The following is a 15,639-nucleotide window of genomic DNA, read 5'->3' on the forward strand; positions in this document are numbered from 1 at the left end:
TTTAGGCACTGTAGGGAAAATATTGTGTGACCTATTTTAAACATCTGTGTGATCTAGTATTTTTAATTTCACAGTCTTTCTGTCTTGCCCACAGGGTGAATGGCTGCTACGAGGCCTTGTCTGGGGGCTCCACCACTGAGGGCTTTGAGGACTTCACTGGGGGCATTGCAGAGAACTACGACCTGAGGCAACCCCCTTCGAACATGTTCCAGATTATTAAGAAGGCAATCGAGTCAGGGGCTCTGCTTGGCTGCTCCATTGACGTAAGGCTCTCTTCTCTGTCCTTTTCACGCTGTTTATTTTAACAGCACAATTGTCACCATAGGCATCATTAAAATATATGTTTCAAGTTATCCTGTTGGATAGTGTGTTGGTTATACAGGTTTTCTTTGCACAGTGTGTGCGTTTAGAAATGGAAAATGGATGTGTGAAATACATTACGAGAGGTAGAGTAGAAAGGGGAAAATGTGTAACATAAACAAATCAATCAATCAAATTCTGCAGTGCTTTTTTAAACACATTTGTTACAAAATGCTTAATAACAGTAACCTAGACCTAAGCCTAAAAGACAAAAGACCAAGCAGGCGTGTCAGTGGCAAGGAAAAAGTATTTTGGTAGGAAGTAACCTGGTCGAGTTGAAGTTTAAAATATTTTCAGTATGAACATCTAGGTCTTGTGTAACAATTCAGTTCATAGTTCATTCCAAGTTTTTTCTCACACCACTACAATTCTTTGGTCTAATCCCAGTTTTCCTGTGTTGGTGCAGATAACCAGTGCCGCTGATTCGGAGGCAGTCACACGACAGAAGCTGGTGAAAGGGCATGCCTACTCCCTAACAGGGGCTGTTGAGGTGAGAACCAAAATGAAAGCCTTCCAAAATGAAAGTAGATGGTGTAGATGCGTGGAATTTTTAACATTTTGGTCACTGTAGAATAAAAAAAGATAAATAGTTACATTCTGCTAACTATAAACATTCTGGTTATGGCAGAAGGGTGACTTAATGTAAAGTGTCACCCAAATGATAATGACTATGAAGATGCAATCATTCCACCACCCACATGGGTCCATGAGGGTACTTATGTGTAAGTTGTGCATGTGTTTTAGGTGACCTATCGTGGCCGTAAGGAGAAGCTGATCAGAATACGTAACCCTTGGGGTCAAGTGGAGTGGACAGGGGCTTGGAGTGACAGGTGTGCCTTTATCAGAACAATAGCTCAGAGAAATGAATGTTCCTTGTACCTTATAGTAAAATGACCTTTCACTGCTTTGCCCTCCTTGCAGCTCCTCCGAGTGGAACTCCGTGGATGATTCAGAGCGCCAGAATGTCAAAGCTGATGATGGAGAATTCTGGTACAACAATTTTAGTTATTTAGAGTTGATAACCATGATATTAACACATTTTGGTAACACACTGAGCTGCTCCCCACAACAGTGTCATAATAATGTCATAAACATGACATATCTTATTTACATTGACATTGTAGTCATTTAGCAGACGCTCTTATCCAGAGCGACTTACAGTTAGTGAGTGCATACATTTTTCATACTTATGTCACCAAATGCCAAGTAACAAACTTTTCAACAATGTGTGTTATAAGGTGATTAATACTAGAGTTTAGATAACTGCCTCCTTTTAACGCTTATTCTTGAAGAAGAGTTTCCAAATAAATCACACTGCCAAATTATATTAAGGTTTATGCTAATTTTGAACAATGGTTTTGCACTACGAAAATGTCGCCCTTATGTCACGGGCGCGATGTGAACCCTGGTCTCTCACAGGAGAAACCAACGCCTTGACCTAGACCAATAGGACATTTCCTCTTGGGCCAGTGACATTGATTTTGAAGTCGCTTGCAGGTGGTGCTACCTCATCACAAGACTATGAGCCTGACTCATGTCCGCTAAACTTAGGCTAAAAATGCTAGATCTAGCCAAAGCCTTAAGAACTCTTTTAAGTAATATTTTCTAGCTGTAGCCAAAGCCTTAGACACCTGTTATGTCATATGCTTTCACGTAACAGTAACTATTGTGCCTGAAAAGGTTTTATGTTATGACCATTGAAAGGTGCATTCTGTTTTGTTTTTCTGTTTTGTTTTTTTGTTACGCTTCTTGCCCAAATGTTTTCATAGTACCTGAAATGAAAATGAAATGAAAGTTACAAAATGCACCTACCTTTAAAGTGTATCTGTCCCCTTTAATCTATCAACTGTATCAGCTAAGTATTCCACCCATTCTTGCCCATGTGCAGGATGTCATTTACAGAGTTCCTGCGGCATTACTCTCGCATAGAGATTTGCACTCTGACCCCAGATACGCTAACGGATGACTCTGTGAAGCACTGGAGCGTGTGTAACTATGATGGTAGCTGGAGGAAGGGTTCCACTGCTGGGGGTTGCAGGAACCACGCCTGTGAGTACAATTGCTAAAGTCTTCAAAAGTGACCATATTCGTCTCTCTACTTTCACATAGAGAACAGAGAACCATTAATTTCAATGGAATCTATTTGATATTCATCAATAGGGCAAAAGCCAGTACAAAAGCTGGAATTATATTAAATTCATAGCAATGTTTACAAAGCTGGAATTATATTAAACTCATAGCAATGTTTACGCAGTGTCTTTGTTTAGTGGAATCAGTGGTAGCTGTTTCAAATGCTGTGCACAACATTTTGTTGAATATTAGCACAACATTCCAAGGATATTTGAAAGTAGACTAGAAATAGCACTTTGTTGTTTGTGAAATTATATAATGCTAATGTTTGTTTAAAACCTAATTAAAACGTAATAATTGGAATGTTGGCTAATGTTGGCTGGGAATGTTCTTGGTTTGCTGGGTGTACTGTTGTATTCAACCTCATTCAGCTTAACACTCCTCAAACAAAGTAAACTCACACTATTTCATGCTTTAAAAAAATCCAAGACACTCTTCAGATTATTCCATTACCTCCCTCCCAACTCCAGACACCTTCTGGATGAACCCCCAATTTGTGATCAGGCTGGATGAGGAGGACGATGACCCTGACGATAACGAGGTGGGCTGCAGCTTCGTGGTGGGCCTGATCCAGAAGAACCGGCGCCGGCTGAGGAAAGTAGGCGAGGACATGCACACCATTGGCTTCGCCATTTATGAGGTGAGGAAGGTCTTTCTCAACCCCCTGCGGTATCGCTTGAGGAAAGGCGGTAGGTTCTAGTGGGCAAAGCAGTTTCACAAAACATTCCACATACTCCTTGTACAATTTGGACAAATTGAACTAGATAGTCAAGGTGTTCAAATCTCAAAGGAGTCTGACATGCTCTGTTGGCATTGGCTGATTTTTCAAATGTATTTAAATGTTTTGTTTTTGGCGTTGGCTGATTTATATATTTGGATAACTGTTTATTTTCGATGCTGCAATTTTCCAACTGACTGAAAATAGCTGTTATTTAGTCAGGATTTCATTGTCATTATGAGATGATTCTAAGACTATATATGCATATCAGAATTCTTACAATGCATTATAATTGCATCACATTAACAGATATTTGCAGAAGACAAATTAGTTGATATGAGGTGAAAATGTAGTTTTCTTGTTTTGTTTTAGGTTCCACCACAGGTGAGGGATTAACCAAAGCGACCATGCAGTGTGTAATGACCAAAAGTCAACAAAGGTCTGCTACATATGTTTACATACAGTGAGGGAAAAAAAGTATTTGATCCCCTGCTGATTTTGTACGTTTGCCCACTGACAAAGAAATGATCAGTCTATAATTGTAATAGTAGGTTTATTTGTACAGTGAGAGACAGAATAACAACAACAAAATCCAGAAAAACGCATGTCAAACATTTTATAAATTGATTTGCATTTTAATGAGGGAAATAAGTATTTGACCCCCTCTCAATCAGAAAGATTTCTGGCTCCCAGGTGTCTTTTATACAGGTAACGAGCTGAGATTAGGAGCACACTCTTAAAGGGAGTACTCCTAATCTCAGCTTGTTACCTGTATATAAGACACCTGTCCACAGAAGCAATCAATCAATCAGATTCCAAACTCTCCACCACGGCCAAGCCAAAGAGCTCTCCAAGGATGTCAGGGACAAGATTGTAGACATACACAAGGCTGGAATGGGCTACAAGACCATCGCCAAGCAGCTTGGTGAGAAGGTGACAACAGTTGGTGCGATTATTTGCAAATGGAAGAAACACAAAATAACTGTCAATCTCCCTCGGGCCTGGGGCTCCATGCAAGATCTCACCTCGTGGAGTTGCAATGATCATGAGAACGGTGAGGAATCAGTCCAGAACTACACGGGAGGATCTTGTCAATGATCTCAAGGCAGCTGGGACCATAGTCACCAAGAAAACAATTGGTAACACACTACGCCGTGGAGGACTGAAATCCTGCAGCGCCCGCAAGGTCCCCCTGCTCAAGAAAGCACATATACAGGGCCGTCTGAAGTTTGCCAATGAACATCTGAATGATTCAGAGGAGAACTGGGTGAAAGTGTTGTGGTCAGATGAGACCAAAATGGAGCTCTTTGGCATCAACTCAACTCGCCGTGTTTGGAGGAGGAGGAATGCTGCCTATGACCCCAAGAACACCATCCCCACCGTCAAACATGGAGGTGGAAACATTATGCTTTGGGGGTGTTTTTCTGCTAAGGGGACAGGACAACTTCACCGCATCAAAGGGACGATGGACGGGGCCATGTACCGTCAAATCTTGGGTGAGAACCTCCTTCGTTCAGCCAGGGTATTGAAAATGGGTCGTGGATGGGTATTCCAGCATGACAATGACCGAAAACACACGGCCAAGGCAACAAAAGAGTGGCTCAAGAAGAAGCACATTAAGGTCCTGGAGTGGCCTAGCCAGTCTCCAGACCTTAATCCCATAGAAAATCTGTGGCGGGAGCTGAAGGTTTGAGTTGCCAAACGTCAGCCTCGAAACCTTAATGACTTGGAGAAGATCTGCAAAGAGGAGTGGAACAAAATCCATCCTGAGATGTGTGCAAACCTGGTGGCCAACTACAAGTACTAAGTCATGTTTTGCAGAGAGGTCAAATACTTATTTCCCTCATTAAAATGCAAATCAATTAATAAAATTTTTGACATGCATTTTTCTGTATTTTTGTTTTATTATTCTGTCTCTCACTGTTCAAATAAACCTACCATTAAAATTATAGACTGATCATGTCTTTGTCAGTGGGCAAACGTACAAAATCAACAGGGGATCAAATACTTTTTTCCCTCACTGTATGCTACCGTACCCTCCTTTTACTGTATTCCGTACCAGGGGTTGGAACCGGTTCAGGGAACAGAACCAAAAACTGGAAAATAATAAACAATTTCGAAGAACAGAACCAGAACCGAGAATGAAAGTGAGCTCTACTGTTAAGGAACAGAACCGTTATTTTAAAAGTATGGGAACCGGTTAACAATGTTATTTTACGTTCCGGGCATTTTTTTCCAGTCCCACAAAAACATGCAACAAAGCACCTATAGGCTACCTGCCACTCCCCCCTTCCTCCGAAGCATGCATAGTCTACTGTAGCTACTGACTTTATAGGCGTGATTCCGAAATTAGGGAAAGAGATTTTTTATTAGGGAACAATGGATTTACTTTTTCAATGCTAGTTAAGGATACTATAGTTATCACATTTCACATTGGATTTATAAACTACAAAAAGGTAAGACGTGTTTTTATTTTAATTCTAGTGCCGCTCTGCATACACAAGCATGTTAGCTAGCTAGCCTGTTAGCTAGCTCTGGTCTAGCTCTTAAACTCTAGGCGGCATTATGTGTAATGTGATGGAACTGAGAATTATGATCAAGGGCTAGCTCTGGTCCAACGTTATAGTTAAGCCAACTCTCTGAAGTACAAAGACATTCAAAGTTCCTTCATAGAAGCCGCTCCTCCGTAGGTATAATTCTGTAGGCCTAATTCAGATAATGCATGTCATAACAATAAGATGCCCAGTGCTTAATGCCCAGTGCTCTCCACACCCGCAAAATTTCAGTCGCATGTCGCACCCTGCATTACACTTGTCTGTCCAATGCATCTACATAGCTTGCCTGCTCCATTGGTAAAATCATGTAATTTCAAGCTAAACGTAAAACTTTTTTCAGAGGTTTAAAAAGGAACAGAAAGGAACGATATAAACTGTTACTGCTTTTTGGTTCGAACCGGTTCAGAACTTTATTTTGCTGGTGGGAACAGCGGAATGGAACTTAAAAATTGTTTCTGGAACAATTGGAAAATAATTTTGGTTTCAACACCTGTTCCGTACTTTAAATAACCTTTATGACTGCCTTTTGTTTGTTTGTTTCTTAAAACACACCCTGCATCTTTCCCTGATTGGTTCGTTCTCCTGTCAGTTTCATGGCCAGAGAGAGGTTCACCTGGACAAGAATTATTTCCTGACACATGCTCAGAAGGCCCGGTCTGAGACCTTCGTCAACCTTCGGGAGGTTAGCACCCGCTTCAAAATGCCCCCCGGGGAGTACCTCATTGTGCCCTCCACCTTCGAGCCACACCTAAATGGCGACTTCTGCCTCCGCGTTTTCTCCGAGAAGCAGACTGAGACTCGGTAATGCTCTCACCTTTGTTCAGGTTTCATACATTTTCAGGGCCAAGGGCCGATTCAGTAAATTACTAAATTACTCCTGCACAAACAATTACCTCTGAAATGTAATGTGTTGATAGTCTGACTTGTTACTGCCTGCTAAGATATCACATTTTTGTTTTGTTTTATGTTGTGCTATCTAGACCATGTGACGATCCTGTCAAGGCAGACTTAGATGATGTGAGTAGTGCACAGACTGCTTTGGTTTCACTTTATTTTATGGTATTGTTTCCACTAGTATTTACCTGGTATTTACTAGGAAATTGGGTAGTACCAATACTTAAGGTACTTTCTGATACTTAACACAATAACTAATAGTGCCTAGTCGTCCTTGTTTAGAAGAATCCCAAAGAAACAAACATGTTCTTCATAGGTTATTACTATGTAATTACCATTTTACCATGCCATTTCTAGTAAATATCTATTCGTTTATGTACTGTAAAACAAAGTTTGAATTCTGTTTCTTGGTTTATTGTGAGTATTGCTCTCATATCTTTACATCCATAAACATTCTAATTATGTTCTAATATCAACAATTTTATTTTTTAGGAGACTGTATCTGATGATGACGTCGACGCAGGATTTCGAGGCTTGTTTACAAAGCTTGCAGGAGATGTACATTCTTTTTTACACATCATTCTTTTGACCCTTTTATCAGTGCATTACAACCTCATAACCACCTCATCCACTTACAAAGGATGTTAGAGGGTGAACCTAAACATCATTCATCTTGAAAAGGTTTCTCTTTGGGGTTCTTGAGAATTTTATATGTATTGTCTTTTATTTTACTTCTTCAGGACATGGAGATCTCTGCAGCAGAGCTGAAAACCATCATGAATAAGATTGTCTCCAAACGTAAGCAAAAGTTTTGTTTTGTGGATCTGAGGCAGATGTGAAGTGTATGTAGCTATGCAGTGTTATGGGATAGCCCATTGTACAAGTGATTTCACCCGCCCTGAGATCTAGTCAACTGTTGCTCACCCCGGTTGCACGGTTGACTTGAGTGACAAAGTGTTGTTGGGAACATTGGATCGTCCAAGGTTTGCTGTTCAGGGATGGTCTCTGTTACTCCTCCTACTTAGAAAGCACACAGCATCAGATGGACCTGAAGGCTATTCCAGAAAGATGAATAAAGCAAATGCAAGCTTTTATTATTTAGGTTACACTCATTGATGGCCTAGTACAAATGTATCAGTGCAACAAACAACTAGCAAATTCATCCACGTGATTCTTGGAGGAGGTAGGACATCTGATTTGATTGGTTGAGAACATGTGAGTGTAGCCACAAAATCAGGATAGAGTTGAGCTAACCTGTGATGAGGCAGGTTTTTTGTGGATGATTCATTGCCATCGTTTCAGCTCACTCTGGAGCTGAAAATTCTATCTGGAGCGGCGTTGATTCAAGATCTGACAAACATTTGCTGGCTAACTCATTAATCTCCCTTTTCTGGAATATCCCTCAATAGTCCTTTTTGTTGTTTTGCAGGAACTGACATCAAAACAGATGGCTTCAGTCTTGAAACCTGTAGAATCATGGTCAACCTCATGGATGTATCCTTTCTTTCCGTCAGTATTCCCATTCTAAATGTGGTTTCCATATGTTTGCTGTGTCTGAAACCGTTCCATTTATTCCATTCCAGCCATTACAATGAGCCCATCCTCCTATAGCTCCTCCAACCAGCCTCCTCTGTTCTACACTATAGTATGTCAATCTCCTAACTTATATCACATTAACTAAAGTAATGCTTTCATCTGCTTGCCAGTGGTACGAATTTCCTTATGTTCCATGTTCAACCAATTATTCGATATGGTGTGCTCGTACTGAAAGTTTGAATCTTAACTCTACAGTAGGACAGTGGAAATGGAAAATTGGGCCTTGGGGAGTTCGCTACTCTGTGGAAGAAAGTGCAGAAGTACCTGGTAAGATATGTGTCGAGAAGGGTTTGAATTTCTACCCTGATGTGGGTGCCCTGATTACTATTTGCTATTGGTAGTTCCCAGCAATTTCTACAACAGGCGCCACAGGTATGACAGAACATGCTCAACCAAAAACAATGATGAGGTGCATATCTTAGATTAGTCACACAAAGAAAAGCGGAGGGTCTTGACCCCTGTAATACTCTCATATGTATTGCAAATAGATGGCCATCGTTTCGGCGGCAGGTAGCCGAGCAGTTAGAGAGGCGAGCCAGCAACTGTAGGGTTGCCAGTTCCAGTCCCTACACCCAAATGAGGGCATTGCGTTCATCCACCTCTGGCCTGCTGGACCCCCTACCTCTGCGGAAGCACAGTTCCCGCTCAGCCCAGTCAAAACTGTTCGCTGCTCTGGCACCCCAATGGTGGAACAAGCTCCCTTACGACGCCAGGACAGCGGAGTCACTCACCACCTTCCGGAGACACTTGAAACCCCACCTCTTTAAGGAATACCTGGGATAGGATAAAGTAATCATTTTACCCCCCCTTACCCCCCCCCAAAAAAATTAAAAAATAAATACATATTGTAAAGTGGTTATCCCACTGGCTATAAGGTGAATGCACCAATTTGTAAGTCGCTCTGGATAAGAGCGTCTGCTAAATGACGTAAATGTAAAATGTAAATGTCCGACGGTAAAAATCTGGCTGGAAGTGAGCTGGCAACCAGAAGGTATCCTAGATGCCATTGTGTGCCCTTGAGCAAGGCACTTAACGACAGCAGCTCCCTGGGCGCCCAGTGTGGCAGCCCCCCTGCATCGCTCCCTGTATGTGAATGTATGTGTGTCTTTCGGAGGGGTTGGGTTAAAAGCAGAAGTCCAATTTCGGACCTTGTGTTCAATTGACCAATAAAGTGATCTTAATCTAATCGACATAGTACAGATATGTTCAATCTTTTACGACAAATGTAAGGGCTCATATTTTTTTACACTAGTACTTCACAAGGAACATAAGATACTCAACATTTACAACAAAACTAAAAGATAAACAAACAAAATACTACTTAGGAACAATGCACAATGTATACAATTACACATTACATTAAGTTGGAAATAGTGGATGTAGTACTTACCCATGCTGATAATGTGGAGCATGCCATGTTTAACCTGGCAGTAATGCATAAGACGTCATTGTTATGACCATATGTTATAACAAAAAAATATTGAATTGGGTAATATGTGCCATTTGTTCCTACAGGGTATCTATAAGAAGAATGACATGGACAATTCAGGCACCATGAGTACTCCAGAGATGCGTATGGCCCTGAAAGAAGCAGGCGAGTCTCTTGGCATTTTCTGATCCTGTGACTACTTTTTAATTGAGCCTATCTTTTTGGCTTCCTTGGAGATTTCGCTGATCTGACAGATATGGGTTGGTGAAAGTGTTCACCGTTAAGTAGAAGTAGATAGGGGAAAGGACAAATATCAATAGTATTGTAATGAGGCACCCGATTTGGAAAAGGACTGGTGCTAGTAACCATAGAGTTCAAATTCCAGAAACAGAGTCTTTGAGCAAGGCCTAAACTTATTGGTCATAGAAGTGAATAATGTATGTGCATAACAGATTAAAAACCCATTGAAGCAGTTTGGAGTAAGGTGAATTGAGCTGAACTGAAGGTGTTTGCAACAGAAAGAAAGTCTTAGGTATGCAGGCTGTCATTGCACTCAGTGCTTCACTGCTCAGTTTCTAACAAGGAAACTCTTCTTTTCCTTCCTCAGGCTTCACTTTGAACAACAGCATTTATCAGATCCTCATAGCTCGCTACGCTGAGCCAGACATGACCATCGACTTTGATAACTTTGTAGCCTGCCTTATGCGTCTGGATATGATGTTCAGTGAGTATTGTTGGCTTTCTCAAAATCCCAATCCATAAGATTTCCTGTTGTTCAATGGTCATCATTTCAGTTAATGATATAGCCATTTATTCTTGAGGAATTAAACTTACAGTTGCCTTATGAACATCTGTTTTACCCTATCATAACCCAAAGCCTGTTGTTTCACTCCAAATGACGTAGTTTGTTCTCTTCCAAACCAAGTGGATGTTGGGCTGAAACACAAACTCCAGTTTGTGGTCATTTTAAAACTAATGAAGAAACAGTGTTTAAAAACTTTTAAATTATATAAAATCAAGCAAATCTAACATTAGGCACTGAATTCATCATTTGGGCTGTAACATGTGTGTTTGTTTTTACTGTAAATAATTGATAACTACTCTATTTTCTACAGGAGTCTTTAAGAAGATTGATGCTCATGACAGTGGCTCCATAGAGCTCGACTTCCATCAGGTCAGTGAATGAATTATTCAAAGAAACAATGAAGACTGCTCTGACTTGCATATGATGGATATTGTACTGCAATTAGCTTGGATTCACAACACAGGTAGGCCTAATGCAATATGATGGTCTGTTCTTTTTGTTACAGTGGCTAACATTTGCGATGATCTAGAAGACCCCTGTTCATTCCGAAAAAAAATGTGCAAGTTCAAAAAACAAGTATTACATTAATTATTTAATGGATTTTTTTTAGATTTTTATATCACATTTTGGAATGGATTTTATTCAATGCTGCATGGTGTTGTGTATTCGGTAAGACATTACTAACTGTGGTATGGTATTACTGTGGTAGATTTCATGTGAATGTCATTCTGTAAGAGGAACAACAATATATTTGTTCGCAACCACTGTAATATGTTTACTTTTTGTATTAGCAAATATGCCTTGTAGAGATTGTGAAATTGCTTTTTATTTTGGCCTGTTTTATGGAATGTCCACATGTAATTGCATGCAAATGCTTAAATAAAAATATATTATATTATAATAATGTTAACAGTCGGAAATTAATCCATCGGCTATATGTAGGCTTTTAGGTTATAAACCAACGGTCTATAGGCCTATACGGACTATGATGCGCAGTTGCGCACCAACTACACATGGATCTTGGCCCTTTAATAATACGCTAAATATGATTGGGTGGATAAAATTGGTTTGGTGGATTCGATTATGCTGAGCCGCGGGCCACCTGGCATAGGCCCGACACGTCATCGGGTAAAAGCGTGACTCCCTTCACAAACCAAACAGTAATCTGCTTTGCTCGGTCATTTTGTCAAGAAGGCAGCATGATGCATCGCCCAGAAACATACAACATCTCTTTTCCATCAAATAAATGTTTGAATTTTCTAACTAGTTTTCAATGGGAAGGCAGATAAAGCGTTTTTATCAAACGCAATCCCGTTTGCATGGGAAAACACAAATGTAATTACTACAGGTGCTTTATTGCGTCTCTTTTGTTTTGAACCGGACACCTGGCTCACGCCCGGGAGGCAGCCCTGTTCCAAATCGAATGCAATCCATTTTCAGCAGACGCAAAATAGACCAACGCGGGCGCCATGCGGGATTAAGCGAACCCTATCATTTTGACGCTGCTAAACCCCTCCCACCGGAATGGGCTGGGCAAGACACTGCAGTAACAACACTGATTGCAGCTTTGTTCTGGCCTTCTTTACTCATATGACATGATATACATATTTACACATATCGGTTTACAGAGAAACTGAACGTCACCTCGAAAAGTGTCTAAAAAGATTTCGAGTCAGTGGTAAGTTATGTCTGATTTATGATTTGGAATGCCAGATGCATGTCTCTATGTGATTGTGTTATTGAATTGGACAATTTACCGGAATGAAATGCGCTGAAACTCAGCATAAAAACAGAAATGGCATGTTACCATGCTTCATTGCAATGATAATCTATGTCAAGCATGTCCAGTCATGGAAATTAGTTTTGCACGTTCTGATCATGCAATATGATATGATGAACTGCTCCATGTCAGCTGATTCCTCCAAACATGGCAGGCGACTGACTCTACTTTCTTCATAGAGAGACGTTATCTTATCTGTCTTTTTACGATATAATTTCTAAAACAAAATTATTTCTCTCTGAAATCCTCCATTACTGTCATACTCCCTTTACTGTCAAAACATGAAATGCTACTCTGTGACATTGTTATTTATACAATTCTAAAAAGATAATGAGCTCATTTGATCCACTGAAAACATTAACAAATGTGATATTCACAGGGATTATTGCAGAACGTAAAGTAGCCTATAGGCCTATACTTGAAATGACTCTCAACCATGCAGATTGTGGTTCAATGAATTGTAATAAGGAGGCTAACTGAGTGTTATTATGGGCTTATTGTAAAGGTGATGCAGCATTCTGGAAGGGGTGTGAACCTGACTAGACTGTTATCAATACTCAAAGCAACAATTTGATCAATTTGATGTAGGCTTACAGTATAGGCTATTGGATTTATCCACGAAAATGAAGTGATCATGAAACGTTTTCTTGATGACCATGAAATGAACAAGAAATGCTAATGTAATGCCACATTGTTACCTATAATGTTGGCAGGCAAATTGGATTTAGTTGCAATGGACTTGCCACAAGCATTTCAGTTTCAATCAACAATATTGATTCAAATGTATTGTTGCAGCCTTGTGTATTGATATATAAATACAAATGAATGCATTATTAGTCTTTTTATCTCGTTACAGTATGAAAGCAGAATTAAAATATGGAGTATACCCCATAAACATTTATTTTATTGGTAATAGAAGAAGACGCGTCTGTTTATTGTATTAGGTGCATTGTGTAAATGAGTGCAAAAACAAAAGGAGATTCAAACTGTTTTAAAATTGAGCATCACTACCAGTTTATTGAAGTGTGTTTGATTTCCACAGCAAGTGTCTTTGGATGGAAGAAGGGAGTCATTGTCTGCAACAATTGAATTATGTTTTTAGGACCTACTTTGTGATGTACCATACAGATGTACTGTCTATTACAACGACCGACTATCATACCATAAACCTTTTTTGTTGTGAGACACAGTTCAGCGTTCAAAAACAGTTGCTTCTTGTTATAGGTCTGTGATGCTACAGTGCCGCTGTGTTCAAAGCAAGCCCTGGCCCCCTCTAGTCAATGAGCCTAGTGAATGACATGACATACTGTACCATTCAGCTCTATAGGTACCTATAAGAGTTCTCTACCAGCTGCTGTCCTTATCAATCTCATGTCAGTGAAATGTACAACACGGACAACATGGACAACGAACAGTGTTTCTTGCTTGCATGTGTGTATAGCTCACTGCTTTGCTATACTACAGTGAAATTCTAGTTTGTGACTGCATCTGTGAAGACTGAATCCTAAATTAACTGGACTTTTGTTTCCCCAAGCCTGCTGCTGAAGGACAGAAGGTACAATAATATAGATATGTGTTTTTGTCATGGTCTGTTCAGTGACTGGAATGGAGTCTAATGTACAGATTGGAATTGTAGTCCCTTCTCTAACCTAACCATCAAATAATGTTTTATGCTGTAGTTTCAGTTTTGTGACTGACAGAATTGCATGGATGGACACAAGGTGTCCTTCCTCTATATCCAATTATGTTAGAGCAGTGATCACTTTTTGTAGGGCAGGACATGAAGAATGCCTCTTCAAAGTATTTGAGTGTAGTGCTTGTTCTGCCCTTTAAGTACCCAGCCATATAAACAAAATATGACCTGAGTGTTTTTTATTTTTTGTGAAAAACTCCACTGAAAGTGTATGCTCAATAGTCAAACTGTATCTTCGAAAGGCTAGCATTTTTGTAAGCACACTAATTAATTGACATGAAAATACCAGTGGAATTCCGGATAATCCAAACGCCTTTACATTGTGGCACTCAGTTTTATCTATGAAATATTCAGACAGCACTCAGAGAGAAGGTCCTATCCATGGCTGCTCTGGGCCCATCACTGCTCCTAGTTCTGAGACATTATCTCCATTGTCATGAGTAAAAAGCGTTTACTGATAATGAGCCACATCGTACAGTGTCCTCTCTCATTTGAAACAATATCCCTCTGCCTGCAAGTGTATTCTGTCGAAGCTATTTATATGCTAGCTTCCAGTAACCCACCTCTTAACACACACACACACACACACACACTCTTATTTTTGTCCGTCCCAGCATGTACCCATTCGGAGGGGTCTCAGCACGCATCCAGAGGGACAGACTACACGCTGAAGGAATGGGAACCAACGAGCGGGCGCTGAAGTTCCTCAACCAGGACTACGAGGCCTTGAAGCAGGAGTGCCTGGAGAGCGGCTGTCTCTTCGAGGACCCCTGCTTCCCCACCGAGCCAACATCCCTGGGCTTCAAAGAGCTGGCCCCCCACTCATCCAAAACCCAGGGCGTGGAGTGGATGAGGCCCACAGTAAGAGACTGATAGGAGTTACACTGGCTTCAACTACAATATTGTAGTTGAAGCCATACAAGAGATACACATGCAAATCCCTTGGTTGTATCAACCCAAGTAAGGATTTGTCCCTAAACTCATAAATGGTATTGCAAAAAAGAGCGAGTGTAAGCTGTTCTAGTAGTATCATAATAGCTTTTGCTCCAGCCTCTGAATCAAACCCTTGTTCCTGTGTGGTTAGACTGCAGGATTTGTATGTGCTACTTGCAGACACACGGGCACCCTAGATACATTTTGTGCCTGAGCTGAGAATTAAATTGTTATTTTGGCATGGAGGGGCACGATGAATGGCATGTAATGAGAAAAAAACAGATGCTCTTTTCAGCAGAGGGTTAGGGCTTTTAGAGTTAGCATTTCACCAAACCTGAAAAGGTGCTGTAAAAGATTAATCTATCATTCTGACATCTGTGCACTTACCGACAATTCCTCCCACCCCATGCAAAGATAAAACACTCAAACAACAAATTTGACACCCTTCCTTGATTTTATATATACACAAATGGTTGTTGATACATTGCTGTGTTAACAATGTTCTACCTAGCCTGGGTGCCAGTCTATTTCTGCTTTCAAATAGTTGTTTTGTATTGGTCTTGGAACATTTATTTTATTCTTTACTACAGCAAAATGTTATTGTTTGGTGGACAAAAAACGAATGTAACTCAATCCCTCTTTCACGCAGCATGTGATGACACTGTCATTCTGTAGCAGAGGTAATGACAGCACTGTTGATAGTTTAACGGTAATGTGGATGTGGGTGGTCGGGAGAGCTATGCTCA

General features: G+C 40.4%; 1 protein-coding gene across 1 annotated transcript in view; it reads left to right on the top strand.

Annotated features, from left to right (window-relative positions):
• Positions 1–15,639, top strand: part of LOC311130368 (uncharacterized protein) — a 37,847-nt gene that overhangs the window by 5,393 nt on the left and 16,815 nt on the right. The window contains 17 exon segments of the mRNA XM_084163092.1: positions 95–263; positions 767–850; positions 1,105–1,190; positions 1,282–1,350; positions 2,249–2,409; positions 2,961–3,139; positions 6,353–6,564; positions 6,744–6,780; positions 7,150–7,215; positions 7,398–7,455; positions 8,087–8,151; positions 8,452–8,520; positions 9,769–9,847; positions 10,290–10,406; positions 10,798–10,856; positions 14,315–14,400; positions 14,575–14,821. Coding sequence (XP_084019218.1) covers positions 95–263; positions 767–850; positions 1,105–1,190; positions 1,282–1,350; positions 2,249–2,409; positions 2,961–3,139; positions 6,353–6,564; positions 6,744–6,780; positions 7,150–7,215; positions 7,398–7,455; positions 8,087–8,151; positions 8,452–8,520; positions 9,769–9,847; positions 10,290–10,406; positions 10,798–10,856; positions 14,315–14,400; positions 14,575–14,821 — 1,843 coding nt within the window.

Source organism: Coregonus lavaretus (genome assembly GCF_964263955.1).
Source record: "Coregonus lavaretus genome assembly, chromosome: 6".
In the NCBI taxonomy this organism is placed as follows: Eukaryota; Metazoa; Chordata; class Actinopteri; order Salmoniformes; family Salmonidae; genus Coregonus; species Coregonus lavaretus.